Raw genomic sequence first — 17862 nt, 5'->3', positions numbered from 1 at the left:
AAAAATAGCACTTTTTCACTCTTTATATCATATTTATGGAGAGCAGTTTGATGAAACTGTGGCATAAATATCTGAAACTATCACACAATTAACCTTAAAAAGAAAAAATAGCAACCTTAAAAATATAATTGTTTATTTCTGTGAAGAAAAATGAAGTTTGTGTATAATAATTATAGTTTAAAATTTTTACCTTTGCATTTATTTTCATTCAGCAAACATGTATTGAGCAGCTGCTGTTTGTTGAGCCCTGGTTTAGATCCTGGGAATATAGAACGAGCTTACAGTTTTATTCAGGAACACCACACGCATGTGCGTGCACACACATCTTTTTTGGCTAATACGTAAATATAGGCCTGAAAACAAAATTGCGTACCCTTCTTTCTGGTAACGAATTTTATTATTTTTTTCAGGCCCAAGCAAGTGCACGTGCTGCTGTACTAAAAGAACAATTGGAACAAAAGAGAAAGGAAGCATATGAGAGAGAAAAGAAAGTATGGGAAGAGCATGTAAGGTTTAACTCATGTTCTTAACCTGCTCCTGTTAATGTCCTTATATCTCTTACTGGGTGGTATGTCAGCATTATAATTTTATAACTCTATTTTTGTCTGTTTTTGAATACTCATTTCCTCTTCTTTCCTCTCCCCTGATCTTTTCTCTATTGCTCTCTCTTTCTTTCATATTTAAGAATTATCTATATGGAAGTTATTTTGGGGTTTGATTTGAGGTGAGAACCTAATTTATTTATTTATTTTATTATTGCCAAGTAGCTAACCAAAGTCCCAGCATCATGTAATGGCTATACCTTCCTTCCACCACTAATTTATAGTGCTACCTTTAAGATATTAAATTCTGATATATACTAGAGAATGATCTGTAGAAAGTGGATTAAAGTTATTTTACCAAGTAATTATGTTACAGAAAGTCTAATTTAGCATAATCTAGATGTAGTATAAGGGGCTTCATATTTACATATGGTCCATACTCTAATTCAGGAGTGATGTCATGCTATTCAGAGTTGGAGTTAGCATTATTAAACTTTCTGAAATGTTAGTTAAAAGTTTGATGTATGTATGTTGTTGCATTTTTCTTCAGTAAGACCACAAATCTTTCGTTGCATTCTCAAAAGTGTCTTTGATCTAACAAGTGATAAAAATGGCTGCCTTAACTATTAAATCTTTGGCATGTATATCCAATTTTATAAATTTTTCTCTTTAACATATTTAATGATTAAAACTGTAGTACTAAATAGGACTTTAATATGGAAAATAATTTTCACATACGATGATGTTTTCCCCCCAAAATAATATAGTGTTGCCTTTCTCAGCTAGCATATATACTCATGTTGTGAATAAACCATGTAAGAAAGATATTCAATTTTTAAAAAGGGTACAGAGTATTTAAAAATTAAAATTCAGTGAAAAATAGAATTAGAAAAATTCTGTCTCAGGTTAGAGACTATATTTTTAATATGATGTATTCCAACTTAATCGCATTGAACTGTTTCTTGTTATTTCTTTTTTTTTTTTTTTTTTAATATATCTGTATTGATTTCAGAGAGAGGAAAGGAGAGGGAGAGAGAGAAATAGAAAAAATCAATGATGAGAGTCATTGATTGGCTGCCTAACCCACAATCCCGGCATGTGCCCTGACCGGGAATCGAACCCGATCGCCTGGATCCTAGGTTGATGCTCATCTGCTGAGCCACAGCCAGCTGGGCGTTGTTATTTCATTTCTATTTCTTTGTCCTATTCTTTAGACCTGCTTTACAAGTCTGTCTATAGGCTTCCTCCAAGGTGGAAACACATCCCCTTCTGGCTACCTTAGGATGCTCTTTTCCTTAGACATCCTTATAAATTCATTATAGCAAGACTAGTTCAGAGAAATTATTCTTATATAAATATTTTTATATTTTTGGTCCTTTAGAGATAAGAGTTCTATGAATTTGATAAAATTTGACCATGTGTATCTTTAGGTTATATAAAATTACATGTGTAATTGCTCTATATTCAAATTATATGAAATCAGACCATTTAATATAATACTTTTCTAACATACATTAAATCCTTATTAACCATTCAGCGTTGAGAGATAAAAATAGTATTTGTATTTATCTATGCTTCAAGAGTAAGGTAAACTGATAGTTGCCTTTGCTCTTTTGTCAAAGATTAGTTGACTATATTTGTGTGCCCTATTTCTGAGTTCTGTTCTACTCCATTGATCTATTTCTTTATTCTTTTACCAAAACCACAATGTCCTGATTACTGTAGCTTTACAGTAAGGCTTGAAGTAATTTCTCAAACTTTGTTCTTTTCCTTCCTTACTGTGTTAGATATTTCCATCTTCTTTTGAACAACATATATTAGTGTAAAACGAAAGTCCAGAAGACTAAATATTGGAATTGTATTACTACCTTATGCTTACAGGGTGCTCAATAAATATTGCATTTGAAATGTATATTCACCAGAAATTCTTGTTTATTGGTTTGAAGAAGAGATAGAAGTAGGGAGCAGACTTGCTGCCATCTTAATGGTGACCATACTTGTAAATGCCATTTCCTGGTATTATTAAAGGTTCAGAATCTAACTTCACATTGTTTAGAATCAAAGTAGAAAGATATGACTATAACAAATGATATTTTTAATGGCATAAATCTTATTCACTGTGCATAATATTTCTTCCATTCTCATTTATGTTGACATTTTTATAGTGACGGCTCTTACGTTGGGTGATTGGTGTTAAACTTGAAGAATATTGCACCAAACTTGCACAAATTACAGAAACATTTTTCACATATAAGAATAATAAATAAAATATAATTTCTTCCCATGAAATATTATAATGTATTAAAGTGAGAGGACTAATATTTAGTCTTTTAGAAGACTGTTTTTTAATATCATTTTATGAAACATGGTTTATACAGTGGACAGGAATTATTTAGCATTACATGATACATAATTATGTTTACATCTGAGGCCTGAGATGTTTCTCTTTATTCACCGATCTTTCAGGACCTAGCACGTTGCCATACATCAAGAAAATCTTGAGCCTAATGAGATAAACTACTTGTGGATAGAATGTGTAAACAAACAGTGACCCTATATATACCTTTATATACCTTTTATCTCTTCCTGCAAAGATAACTTTCCCAGTGTGTATTAAATTCTTTATTATAGTTGGCGTCTAAAGGAGTAAAGGGTTCTGAGATGTCTCCTCCTTTGGGACAGCATGAAGCAGGCGGCTCTCCATCAAAGCATCAGATAAGATCTGTTATTTCTGTTACTTCAGCTTTGAAAGAAGTGCTTATGGTAAGTTTCCTAAAATTTAGAGCTTTTTAAAGTCAAAAGATTATTAAAAGGATTAAATTTAATGAAATTATATTAATTTCTAATGTTCCATTAGGTTTTTCTAGGAATAAAGTTACTTAAGATTTTTGTGTGTGCTCTACTCTGAATTTGGAGCCTTGCTGCTCATAAATTTTATATCTATGACCACCTGGTAGATAAAACTATATTAAAATGATTCTCTCTCTCTTTTACTTTAAAATAATATTGAACAAATAATATATATATACAAATGTGCCAAAAATGAAGCAAAAACATTTTTATACCTCAGCTTTCACAATTAACAAAGGTTCACTTTTTAAGAAATAATGTCTCTTTGGTACTTGAAGTAATTAACTCTAGGAATAAAGTTTAAGACACATTTACACTTTTAAATTTTTTGGCATAGCAAATGTTAGAGGACTCAGTATAATTACAATTAATGCATCAATTATTTCTTTCACCTTCTATTTCTGAAACTCTGTCATGCCTTATGGATAGTAAAACACAGATATATGGGCGAGTACAAAGTTTAAACTCTGAAGAATGTGTCCATCTAAAATGTGAAAATTCTGTTCTAAGGTTAAGGGAAATGGGCTCATGATGTGGACTTTCAGTCTAGAATTCATCAGACAGAAGGGGAAAAGTCTCCTGAATCATGTATCATAACACATTAACCTGATTTTCTCCTTTCCTGGTAATTAATGTCTGTGCCTTTTAATTGTTGAGTTTCATTAAGGTTTTGTAGACAACACTGGTGTTATTGTTGCACCAGTTTTTACAGCCTTTGTGTTTATCTCGAAAATAAGACTGAGTAGGAAAATATAAGTTTCCTGGTCACTCCCAAGAACTTCATAGAAGAAATTATTGTTCTTCAAGTAGGTTTAGTCTCTTTTCTTCCTGATAACGACTTTGCATGTGCTACGGTGTTCACTTCAACTTTAGATACCACTGTGTGGTTCTCCTCCTGGTACCCAGTCTCACATCTCAAGTAGCTGTTCATCTCTCTGATTATAGCGACTGCTAATTCCTGACTACTGTACTGGGTAAAACGCCTTTTGTCTCATTACACGTATTGCTTTAAAACTTGTAGCGACTGCTAATTCCTGACTACTGTACTGGGTAAAATGCTCTTTGTCTCATTACATGTATTGCTTTAAAACTGACCACTATACTTTTTCATATTTTTCTCAAATACTACAAATTGAGGCAATTAATGTAACTACATGGTTTTTCTTTGTGTTTTCTTGGTAAATATCACTTACTTAAAACTTTGAAAGTTGCTCTCTTCCAGATACATTTGCTTTCGTAACTACTAATTTCTTCTTTTCATATATTTAAATATTCTAGGTGTCTAAGATTGCTATGATTTTACTAATTAAAAGGTAGAATTTATATTACCATTAGTACATGGGACTTAGAACCCACTATTGTTACTCTCTTTGCTTAGGGAGAAAAGCCAGTTCTCAGTTATGTGTAGTAGTATTGCTTAATAAGCATACATATGCACATGAAACAAAGAAAGCCTCAGCACAGCACAGCCTATCTTGAATTACTTTATTCATCAAAACTTTCCTTAGCTCTAATTGAGAGCATATATGAATTAATTTTTTTTTAATATTTCTATTATTGACTTAAAATTACCAAAAAAAGTCACGTGCCAAAGAGGAAGAGGCTATAGTTAAATATGTGATCAGTAACCCAAAATATGACAAATAACTGAGAATTGGCCCTTTTACTACATATTTAGTATGTTACTTGATCATATTTAACTGTTTCTCACTGCTGATAATGAAGTCAGTTGTATTAACATTTATAGGAATAAAATAATTCACAAGGAGTAATTTAATGAAAAACAAAGTAACACAAATTTAAAAAATTTTAAGGTAGAATTTTAAAATAACATTATTTCTCACTCTGAAACAATCTGTGTTTAAAGGACAGAAGTTTGACTGATACGCAAGAAACCTCAGAAGAAATGCAAAAGACTAACAATGCTATTTCAGTAGGTAAAATTTTCCATTTTTTCTCAATCATTTTACTTAATCATATACATCATAAAATATAGCATTTTAACTGTTTCAGAGTAAGCGAGAAATACTACGGAGATTAAATCAAAATATTAAAGCTCAAGAAGATGAGAAAGGGAAGCAGTGTCACTCTGATACGGGTGAGGTAATTGTTCCTGAAAATGCCAAAGAGCATGAAAAAGAAAAGTCCGTTTCATCTGATCGCAAGAAGTGGGAGGCAGGAGGTCAACTGGTGATTCCTCTGGATGAGATTACATTGGATGCATCCTTCTTTGCACCTGACAGTATGTATGAAAGTGTCTATACCCTACTTTGGCCTAGCACAGACGTAAACTTGCAGACTAGACACTCTGAGGGAAAGAACACTTTAGAGGGATTGAAAGAAGCCGGAAGAATTTCACATATATGTGAAAAATGGAAAAAACTATTCAACCTTAAGAATAGCAAGGATTTTTATTACAAAAGTGTAAAGTATGAGAGATGGATCTACTATAGTATGTATCATACTATTTAAATTATATTACTTTAACCCTTTCTAATCTGTTTCCAGGAATAATTATTGATGAGGACCAGAGTAGTAAGCTTTGACAGAATCTCGGAAAGGTCCCTCAGGCATTTGGCAGGGATATTAAGAAGATATCTTTTAATAATTTATTTATTTAGCAATAATTACTGAGCACCTACTATTGTCTTGAGTTTTCCTAGGCACTAGATAGAGATATAACAGTGAATGAATGAAATCATATGTGCTCTTTGGAGCTTACATTCTAAAAGAGTGAGTCTGACCATTAACTAACTAAATATAATTTTAGGTAATTTTTTAAAAAATATGTCTTTATTGATTTCAGAGAGGGGAAGGGAGAGGGAGAGAGAGAGAAACATCAGTGATGAGAGTCATTGATCAGCAGACTCTTGCATACACCCTACTGGGGATCGAGCCCACAACCCAGGCTTGTGCCCTGACCAGGAATCGAACAGTGATCTCCTGGATCATAGGTCAGTGCTCAACTGCTGAGCCACGCTGGCCGGGCTTAGGTAATTTTTTTGATGGTCTATTTTCATAGAATTCTTTTTTGCCTTGGAGAAAATCCCAAAGATTCCACAGCATCTATTTGTTTACTTATTTAACAGTTCTTTATGGAGTCCCATTATATGCCACATTACTCCTAAGCAGTGAGGATACTGCTGCTTAATAGTTAAGACATGTTGTCTCCACTCAAGGAGCTTAGGATCTAGTGGAAAGGGAGGCAAATAAAGAGGCAATTAATTATAGTTGATAAGTAATATAGTAGGCAGTAATCATAAGTTACTATAAGAATATGAATCAGTCTTGAGAGAGCTAAGAAGATGATTTTTGGAAAAAGCGATGTGCTAAGGAATAAAAAGTGTTAGCTAAATAACCCAAAAGCTAAGCAGAGTGTTTTCAGCAGAGAATTAGTGGGACCGCAAAGTGCAAGAGCATGTGAAGCTCAGGGAACTGGATATAATTCAGCATGGTTGGCAAAGTTTAGAATTCAAGACAAAGAATGGCAAACAAGAAACCTTGGCAGAGGTAAGCAGGGGCCAGATCATGAAGGGTCCTGTACACTGGCTCTGTCAAAGAGTATGAACTTACCCTGAGTGAGAGAGAAGTCATTAGAGTGCCAGGGGCAGAAATGGAGCCCAGGAATTAAGCAAATGGAAGGTGAGGAATTAAAAAAATCAGAACCTTTTAAGGAAGCTGAGCTATGAAGGGGAAGAGAGGCGTAAGCTGGTGTTACTTGGTAGCGATTTAGAGTCAGTGAAACCTTATGAAAAAGAGATTTGAAAATATTTTATGCTAATTAGAAGGACAAAGTATATTGTGTCACGCTTCCATTTTAAAACCTAAGTGATTTCCATGGCAATTAGAACAAAAATCCAAAGTCCCTTTCATAGTCCACCGGGGCTCCCCTGTGGTTTTCCCTTGCTACTTCTTTCTACCTTCTCACTTCTCACTTCTTAAAACATGCCAAGCTCTTTTCTTTTTCTGTTATTCTTATTCTTTATTCTTCTGTATTGATGCTTTTTAGATTCTCCCTAAGCCTTGGTTTTAGTAAATTTGATTATGATGTACCTTGTGTCATTTTCTTCATGTTTCTTTTACTTGGGTTTTGCTGAGCTTCTTGGATTTTTAAGTATATAGTTTTCATCAGATTTGGAAAATTGTTTGCCATTCTGTTCTCTAGCTCTCCTTTCTAGAATTCCAATATGGACCTTGTTAATGTTTTCCCTATCTGTAATCAGCAGCAGTCTTGTCTCTAGTTTGTCGAACGTATGGAATTTGGTGATAATGACAATTATAAACGTTCCTATCTGCTAATAACATCTCTGTCATTTTGGGGTTGGTTTTGATTGGCTGATATTTTTTTTCTCTTTATTATAAGTTGAAGTCTCCTGCTTCTATACAGGCTTGGTAATTTTTGTTTGGAGGCCAAGCAGTTAATTTTACTCTGATGGATGCTATATATTTTTCTGTTTCTATAAATTTTTTTCGTTTTTTGTTCTGAGACACAGTTCACTTGTAAAAAGCTTGACCCTTTTATGTCTTGCTTTTAAGCTTTGTTAGATGGAACCAGAATAATGTAGCTAATTTTTAGTCTGGCTAATTTTTCTCCCATTACTCAGTCAAACACCTTTCTGAGTAATGTACTTGATGCCTTGTGAATTATAAGACTTCCTTTTCTGACTGGTGGGAATAGGGACTATTCCGGATCCTGTGTAAACTCCAAGTATTGCTCCCTCTACTTCTTTCGGGTGGTCTTTTTTCTACACTACAGTAATTTCCTCACACATGTGCTGATCATTATTCAGCCCAAGACTCAAAAGGGCTCTTTACAGTTCTCCTGAATTCTCTGTTTGTGTAGTTTTCTACTCTTCAGTGCTCTTCTTGCCAACACTCTCCACTTCTGCCACCCTGGACTTCCAATTCTGTCACCTCTGCTCAGAAAGACCACCAGTTCCACCTGGTTTTCTCTCCCTGCATCAAAGAGTATGAAGTGAATATATTTTCATATGGACATTCAGTTTTCCAATTTCGTTTGTTAAAGAGACTTCCCTCCCCCACATTAGAATATTTTCGCATCTTCGTCAAACACCAAGTGGCTGTAAGTCATATATCTCTTTTTGGGTTCTCTACTCTTTTTAACTATCTTTTTGAAAAAAATGATTCCCTGTTGTTAATCTTTTTGGCTGTACAAGCTCATTATTACCTGCTAATTTGCAGGTACTTACTTTCATAGAACTGGTACACAAAAATTTGTATCAGTGAATATTTGGGTACTATTGAAAGTTTATTACTTAGACCCCATAATATTTGAAATTATATCCTATCACTACTAGATACTTGTGTGCTAAATGTATTACTAACAAACATTCTAAAGACTCAAACTTCAATAGATAGTTTTCCATTTCTTGTTTTCCTAAATTTTATTTTTAAAGTTTACCCAAAATTATTATTGTCAGTCAGTTGCCTACTTAAGGTATATAGGATAATATAAAACAAAATTTCTTAGTTATACTTAACTTTCAGTCCATAAATGTATTTATCTTAGAATTTTTTTCTATTCTCTTCAATTAAATTCATATAAAAGTATTAACTTATATTTTATCTTTTTTGTACTCCCCCAAATAATTGCTCAGTTATCTTAGTTTCTTTTTATTTTTTCAAGGAAAAATTTTATAAAAACATAATTTTTCTATTTTTATAGTCCCTAAAACTAGAGTTTAATTCCTTAGTATTTAAAAAGCAATTATAGAGATATTTTTATTATTAGTATCAGTTACTTCTTTCTATTATTCATCATTCATTTCCTAAAAGTCTTTTTTCAGGTATCATCATCATATGCTCTTTGTGATATAACCTTTATTTCTCGTGAAGCACTTATTTAGCACTTGGATAGAAGAGCTTAAATCTACCTTATAATGCAGTATTATGTTATTTCATTGAAATTATTGTATCTTTTTCTTGTAGGACATACAGTGGGAGGGGTTATTAAATTAGATCCTGGAGGATCTCCAAGAAGAGTCTGGGGGAAAAGCCCTACAGATTCTGTTCTAAAGATACTTGGAGAAGCTGAACTACAGCTTCAGACAGAACTACTGGAAAACACAACCATTACACGTGGTAAGCAGGAACTAGTTGTTTTTCTGTACTGGAAGTAATATTATTAAAAATTAAAAGCTGTGGTACATTTACACAATGGAATACTATGTGGCTCTAAAAAAAGCAGCACTTGTACCCTTTGCGACAGCATGGATGGACCTGGAGATAATTATGCTAAGTGAAATAAGCCAAATAAGTCAGAGAAAAACAAATACCATATGATCTCACTAATATGTGGAATCTAATGAACAAAATAAACTGACAAACAAAATAGAATCAGAGGCATGGATAAATGGAACAGACTGACAGATGTCAGAGGGGAGTGGGGTGGGGGGGCTGTCTATTCTGAGTCTTTTGCCTCTCCACATAAACTTTAGGATCACTTTGTCAGTATTCACAAAATAACTTGCTGGGATTGCATTGAATCCATCGATCAAATTGGGAAGAACTGATATCTTGACAATACTGAATCTTCCTATCCATGAATATGGAATATCTCTCTATTTACTTTGTTCTTCTTTGATCTTTTTCATCAGAGTTTTGTAGTTTTCCTTGTTTTGGAGTGTTCCTCTCCACCCCCAATTTTAGGAAAGTGTTCATGAATTTTATTTTTCTGTTTTGTTTCTTTAGCTTACTGAGGGACTTCTACTGTTTGTACTTTGGATCTCTTTTACCTTTCTATATCATTTCACTTTATCTTGAATCCTTTTTGTTGCTTTTAAATTTTATTTTTCAATTACAGTTTATGATGTCTCTTCTTTAATTTTTTTCTCCTGTTCACCTTCTATATCTCTTAAGACATGTGTCTTTTATTTATATGATCTTGTGTTTATTTTATAACCTTTATTTCTAAGATTTTTTTCCCTAGTCTTTCCTGAGCTCAGTCAACTGCTTCATTCCTGATTATCCTTTCATTGTAATTTATATTGTTCTCATGTGTCTTTTATCATGTTCTTGAGGTTTCTAGTTGATTTTAAAATAGTGAGTTACTAATTTTAATTTGTTTTTGTGGATTTTTATTATCTGTGACAGTGGTTCTCAACCAAGGGTGAATTTGCCCACAGAGGACACTTGGTATTGTCTGGAAACATTTTTGGTTGTCACCTGGAAAGGGCACTAGGGGTACCTAATGGATAGAGGCTGCTGGTAAATCTTATGAAATTCATTCTATAACAAGTGTTCCTCAAAACAAAGAATTATGTGACCCAGTAGTGCCAAAGTTGGAAACTCCAGCCTATGGGAACATCATTCTACTTCTGTCTTTTCTTTTAATGATTTTGTACAGAATTTAATGGTGATCCTGTTATGTTACTGGTTAAACTCTGTTAGAAATTAATTATTAAGGTACATGAAAGCCAAATTTTATTTTAATTATACATAATGATTTCTAGGGTGGTCAATATATGGTTTACTTTCTTTTTCCTTTTGGTGAAACTAATATATATATGTTAGAATGGTATTTTTGAAATTATTAACTACTTGTTTTTGTTTGTTTCTGGTAATTGCTAGTTACTTCTCATTGTTCAGAAACTCTCCATACTTTTAATTGATACCAAGAGAGAATGGATTTACCTCAGAACAACTCATTGCAGTTATCTAGAAGACCCCCAACACCTTCCCATTCATTCTTTGAAGATGTTACTTTCTAGCTCAATGTCACATCTTCCCAACACTAATTCTGTCTTAACTGATTTAGTTGATTTCTATATCTACATCAGTAATCCTTGCAATATCTGGGTTTCTCAGTTCCTCTCCAGTGATCTTATATTCACCACACTCAGTCACTCCAATGGTCATATCTTGGAGACCTTATCATTAACCACAGCTCCTCAAAATGCTTGGTGTTAAATATTCCACCTTCTCATTTCTAATATCTTGTTTCTCTCTCTACTAATTGCTGTTACAGGTAAAATTCAGGGCACTTTGAAAATGTAGCATGATTTTTAATTTTTATTGTTTCAGAGATTTCTCCTGAAGGGGAGAAGTACAAATCCTTGACTGCAGGAGAAGAACAAGTGAAGTGTGTTTCACCTGAAGTGACCCCGTCAGCTACTGTGGATTCTTCCAATGAGACAAATAGTCCAGAGTTTAGGGAGGTATCGCCACAGATGTCATTGAAACCAGAAGGAAATTTGGATGGTATGTGTTAATGGGTCAAAATGAGCTGTATTTAATTTAATAATACTTTCATTTCTTCTTTATAAACAAGTCATCAAAATATGTGTATATGTTTGAGTGATTCATCTCAGGTTCACTATTTTTATATTTTAATAACTGATCTGGTGTTTTAATTGCTACACAACAAAATCATCCCCAGAACTATGTGTTAACAACCATTTTATTACATCTCATGATTTTTGTGTCAGGAATTGAGTGAAGGCTTGGCTAATGGTATTTTTTAAAATAATTTTAGTTTTTAATCCTCACCTGAGGACATGCTTGGAGAGAAGAAGGGGGAGTGACACCGAGAGAGAGGGAGAGAGAAAAACAGGTCAGTGTGAGAGAGAAATATCAATGGGTTGCCTTCCATATGTGCCCTGCCTGGGGATAAAACCCGCAACCCAGGTATATGCCCTCACCAGGAATCCAACCAGCAACCTTTCAGTTCACAGGACAATGCTCAACCAACTAAACCACTCCACCCAGGCGTGTTTGTTTTTGGTTTTTTTTAATCCATGTGCGTTTTTCTTTGGGATAGCTTGGTGGGAATCAGCTGGCAACCAGGATGGTCTGATGGCTCCAAGATGGCTTAAATAACTGGAAGGCTGGGCTAAGCTGGGCTCCTCTCCCTCTTCATGTAGCTTCCAGGACTTTCTGTGCACTCTTTCCAGCAAGATAGTCTGACTTCTTATATGGTGGCCCAGAGCTCACAGATACTTAAGTAAAAGCTACTTGTACTCTTAAGAGCTAGTCTCAGAACTGGCACAGTATCACTTCCATCATACTATGTTGGTCAGAGCAGTCACAGGGGAACCTAGATTCACAAGGAGGTGAAACACACCCCACCTCTCAAAGGAAAAAGTGTTAAAGAATTTGTAGCCATCTATAATCTGCCACAGTCTGCCGTTTGATCAAAAAATTATTTACATTCCCCCCACGTGCACAATACATTTACCCCTTCTCAAAGCCTCATCTTACTATGACATTGGTTCAGAGTCTAAAGATGTTGTCAGTATCTGCATATAGTTCTTTGAGTACAGGTACTTCCCAATAATTAAAAAGAAAGCACTTGCCTTCCATATACTTATAATAATGGTGAAACGGGAGTAGAGACTCCTTTCAAAAACAAGAACAGTGGGAAGTATTTAGCAATCATTGGTCCATAGAAATTCTGAGGTCCAGCCAGGAGTAGCATTGTCAGCTTGCTTCCCTTGCTCCAGAAGTCGGTGTCCTCAAAGACGCTTTTCTTTTGAACTGTTTCTTTCCCTGGTAGTGCTTCTGCAAGTAGAATTTTCTTAATAATTTTGAGGGAGTTGGTATGAATGTTATTGACATTCATTACATTTGATAAAACCACTTTGTTTATTTGTAGACTGGTCCTTCTCTACTCTGAGTTGCCTGTGAGATTCTGTGAGACAGTGTGCTTGAGATTTATAGAAACCCTTTTGTTCAGCTAAGAGAGTCTGTGATATATGCCTTTAAATATTTGTCTGCCATAACAGGTCTTCATCTTTCCCGAGACCATATTTTACTGCCCTAAATTTCATGTTTGTCTTTTTTTTTCCAGCAGAGCAAGCAAGAATTTATTAGCCTCAGCAAAAGCACAGTCAGGACAGTGAAACAAGGAAGGGCTTAGCATAGAAGCAGCAACAGAAGACCCTAGGCTGGGCTGCTTTGGCTGACTGAGAAGTCAGAGCAAAGGGGGCCTTGAAGACAGGTTCAAGGGGTTAGCCCGGGACAAGCTGCCACTGCCCATTGCTCCTTTGGTTGCAAACCTCATGGGGACCCTTGAGTTTAGATGTATGCCTGTAGGGGAAGGAAAGGGGGAAGGGAAAGGCTCGGGCGTGCTCCCCAGAGGGAGAGCGTACCTCATGTTTGTCTTGAGGTCATGTTTTCACTTGAGAAACTTTTGTTGCCTTGGAGGAATTATCTTTGGTTTTCTCTTCTAAATTATCCTCATAAACTAAACTTCTTACGTCAATCAGTCTCTCTCTTGGACTTTATCAGAGTCTACTAGAAAAGGTAGCTGGCACTTTTAACATTGTGCGTACATAGCTCCTTAACTAGATCATTGAGTCTATTAACTACATTTTCTGTAGTCCTTGCTTTCACAAGTACCAAATTTTCTGCTACAATATAACAAGAATCCCCTTTTCTCCAGCCTCCAATAACTTTTTTTCACTGACCAGTCTCTCACCAACAGTCTCTCTGAAGCCCTTTCAACTTTTGCCTGTTCCCCAGTCCCAAAGCCAATACAGATGTTTTAGGCTTTTATTAATGTCAGCACCTCGTTTTCAGGCATGAATTTCTGTTTCAGTTATCTATTCATGCAAAACAAATTATTCCCGAAACCTAGTGGCTAAAGATGACTATTACATTTTATCTCACACTTCTGTGAGTTAAGAATTGGGATGGTTCTTCTCCATGTGGCATCAACTGGTATCACTCAGTGGTATTCATCTATCATCTGGGCTTATCTGGAGGGTGCAAGATGATGTCCCTCCTTGGCAGGGCTCTTCTGGGCCCAGTCAGCTGGGTTCTTTCTTCATTTTAGTCTCATGGTCTTGCCATGTGGTCTTCCCTGAATAGTTAAGCTTCTTTCATGGTGGCTTTGGCTTCCAGATTCCAAGGTGGACCATGCCAGTTCTCTTAAAGGCTAGATCTGGAACTGACATAGCAACATTTCAGCTGTACTCAGTTGGTCAAGGCAGTCACAATGCTGGACCAAATACAAGGGGAGGGGAAACCAAGGCCCCTTCTAGATGAGACAAATGTCAGAGACTTGGTATATGTGTGAGCATCTTTAATTCACCACAATATCTTAAATAGCCTTATTCATTAGACTCATAGTAGGTATCTTAAGCCTACTTAAGAAAAAGTTTGCTGACTCTTGCATTAGGCTATACAGCCTCTATTCTATGGCTAAAAGTGTTTTATTATTTCTTTTCAGTATTTTTATTGCACTGAAAAGTACAAAAGGAAAAGTCTGTCATTTCAAAAGCAGTTGAACTAGAGTTAACACAATACTTTTCTTCTAATTAACATATTAGCCTAAAACTAGGTAATGATAATTTATAGAAATTTATTCCATTTTCTCTAAACAGATTTTGTTTTGAGACATGTTTTTTGTTACGCTTTGCTTTCAGAACCTGATGACTTGGAAACAGAAGTTCTACGACAGCCAAGTGAAACAAACACAGATGGTAGCTTACCTTTCCCTGTTATTGATGTATGGATTAGTGAGACGAAAGAAACAAAGGAAACTGGGTATGTTACCTGTTTTTTCTTGTGTGTCAAAACCCGGATCCTGTTTTGTAATTCCCTTTTAAGAAATACTGTAATAACCTAATATTACACTATATCCTATACCTTATACAAATAATTTAATTTTTGGATATTACATTCATGTGGTTCAGAAATCAACAAGTATATAAAGACATATAGTAAGAAGTCTTTTCTACCTCTGTTCCCATCCAACAAATTCCCAATGTCTCCTCTTCCAGATATTTTTTTATATGTATATAAGCAAAAGCAAATATATAGTCCACCTCCCTTTTAAATACAGTTGTTAGTATAATGTACATAGTATTTTCAACCCTTTTCAATTTTAGTCAGTAACCTGGGAATTTATTTCATATTAATACATACAGTGCTTCCTCTATTTTATTTTATAGCTACTTAGTATTCCATTATATGGATATACCACATCTCCATGAATGTGGAGTGAATTCATCTGCGTGAATTCATATTATAAATGATGCTGCAATGAATAACCTTTAAATAAAGTCATTTTGCATGAATATAATATATCAATAGGATAAATACATAGCTGTATAATTGATGGGTCAATTCCATTTTTATAAATTGCATTTGTAATTAAATTATTGTTCTCCCCAAAGGCTGTACTAACTTATGCTTTCAGAAAGAAGGTATAGAATGCCTTATTTTCCTCACAGCCTTGCCAACCTTTTATTATCAGAGTTTTTATTTTTGCCAATCTGATAGGTCAGAAATAGTATCATGGTTTAGGGTCTTAGTTTCTCTCTCTTATTATTGGTGAAGTCGAGCATATCTTTTCAAATGTTTAAGTTTCATTTCTATTTTCTGTGTATTTCCTGTTTATATGGAAATATGTCTAAAATATTGAGTGATTAACAAAATAAAATTATATTGAATAAAACATTTCCATATATTAGAAAAACACTGATAATTCTATGTAAAAATTATTATAAATGTATTCAGGTACATATATTTGTATGTAAATTTAAATGAAAAGTATGGTCAGATGTCCATCAAACATAACAGCACGGGAAACTGGGATTTGAGTGGTTAGGGGTGTCCTAAAAGAAACACTTTTTTTTTTTAATTGAGGTAAATTTATATAATAAAGTTTACCATTTTAACTATTTTAAAATGTACAATCCAGTAGTATTTAATATATTCACAGTGTTGTCTAACCATTATCACTGTATGGTTCCAGAACATTTTCATCACCCCGAAAGAACACCCTGTACCCATTTAACGGCCACTCCCTGTTTTCCCATCCTCCCAGCCCCTGACAATCACTAATGTGCTGTCTGTCTTTATAGACATGCCTATTCTGGATGTTTCATATGAAATAATATGTGGATTTTGTGTCTGTCTTCTTTCACTTAACATAGTGTTTTCAAAGTTCATCTAGGTTGTAGCATGGATCAGTACTTCATTCCTTTCATGGCCAAACAGTATTCCGTTGTATGAATAGAGCATAAATTTTTATCCATTCAGCAGACGATGATGGGTCATGTCCAGGATCGCTTCTGCCTTTTGGCTGTTGTTAATAGTGATTCTGTGAACAGTCATGTCCAAGTTTTCATTTGAATGCCTGTATTCAGTTCTTACAGGTGTATACCTTGGAGTGAAATTTCTGCAGCATATGATAATTCTTTGTTTATCTTTTTGAGGAACCAAGGAATATTACACTTTGAATGAAGAAATGTATTACTGTATGATTAAAAATAGTTTAAAAAGTAAAAATAGAAAATTGTTCAAAATTTAAAACTAAAAAAGTAAAACCTACTTAAATTTGAGATGGATTAAAAGTATTAAGAAAATAAAAACTGCCTATAAACCAACCCCTCCAGAGATAAATTACTGCTCCCTTTTGGAATATATTCTTCTAGTCCAGTGATTTTCAACAGTTATAAGAAATGCTGAGGCTGGTTGTTGTTAATGGTTATGATTGTTGAAGGTTTGGACAGGGTAAAAACTACAGTGTGCTTATGAGAGGAAGTATATATATATATAAAAATGAGAAAAATATTTGGAAGAGGGATCACAGCATGTTAGTGAACTTGAGTTCTATTTTTTTTTTGTATTTGAGAGTGCTATTTCTAGTAAATGGGTTTTTTAAAAATGGTGTGTCTATATGTGGCAGACTAGAAGATAGGATCACCATTCAGCAAACTGAAGTTTCTGAAGATGGAATTTCTAGGAATGTGGATCAACTTAGTGACGTTCATGTAGGTAAGCATCATCGGACTGTGTCTAATTATGCTCGGGAAGGTTGTGAATACTAACCTGTTTTATTTGGACAGTATTCTTTATCAGTCACCTCAATCATTTTAAAAATGTAATTGACATAGAGCACTGGACTCTGCATTTATAAGCCTGGATTGTTTGATAATGTGAGCAATAGTTTTTAGGTCAATTATTTTATTGAATGTTCAAAGTGAAAAGACTTGCTTCCCAAAACTAAGCCAAAATACTAAGAACATTCAATAAGTTGTCCTCTTGTTTTCATTAGTATTAATTAAAATATAAGAAGCATACTTTTTTCTATCTAACTTATAGGAATAAAGATAAACTGAAACTAAATATGAGTGTCTAAACAGTGTTTCTTCACATTTTCTTGCATTTATGGGTACATCTTAGAACTTCCAATGTGATGGAAGTATATAACATTAAACCTGCTTTCTGAAAATGAAACATTATATCCTGTTAAAGATTATTTACAAGATAGTGTAATTACATACAGCAGGTCCCCTAATAATATCATTTTGTTCAACATCATTTCTTTATAATGTTGATGAGATGTAGTAGGAACTTAACTCTTGTTTATATCAGTTAGCCTACTGTAAAATTGGTTTGTTATATGTCATTTCAGTTAAAGTTGCAGAACCTATTGGCAACATTAAGTGAGGACTACTGTAGATATACTATGCCTTATCAATATACCTTAGAACTTTTA

At 34.3% G+C, this 17862-nt stretch overlaps 1 protein-coding gene across 4 annotated transcripts in view; it reads left to right on the top strand.

The window, feature by feature from the left end:
* NEK1 (NIMA related kinase 1) overlaps positions 1 to 17862 on the top strand; it is a 95640-nt gene that overhangs the window by 61653 nt on the left and 16125 nt on the right. For all 4 annotated transcript variants that reach the window (XR_013998555.1, XM_081133928.1, XM_081133927.1 and 1 more), the window contains 8 exons: positions 411 to 506; positions 3174 to 3305; positions 5260 to 5325; positions 5406 to 5634; positions 9342 to 9494; positions 11436 to 11612; positions 14780 to 14900; positions 17050 to 17138. Coding sequence is in view for 3 of the 4 variants with exons in the window: in XM_081133928.1 (XP_080990054.1) it covers positions 411 to 506; positions 3174 to 3305; positions 5260 to 5325; positions 5406 to 5634; positions 9342 to 9494; positions 11436 to 11612; positions 14780 to 14900; positions 17050 to 17138 (1063 nt within the window). In the remaining variant the exon portion in view is untranslated. The remainder of the gene's footprint in view (positions 1 to 410; positions 507 to 3173; positions 3306 to 5259; positions 5326 to 5405; positions 5635 to 9341; positions 9495 to 11435; positions 11613 to 14779; positions 14901 to 17049; positions 17139 to 17862) is intronic.

The sequence above is a fragment of the Miniopterus schreibersii genome (assembly GCF_964146895.1).
Source record: "Miniopterus schreibersii genome assembly, chromosome: 4".
Taxonomy (NCBI): Eukaryota; Metazoa; Chordata; class Mammalia; order Chiroptera; family Miniopteridae; genus Miniopterus; species Miniopterus schreibersii.
The sequence above is the reverse complement of the archived record's forward strand: the minus strand, read 5'-3'. Positions and strand labels throughout refer to the sequence as shown.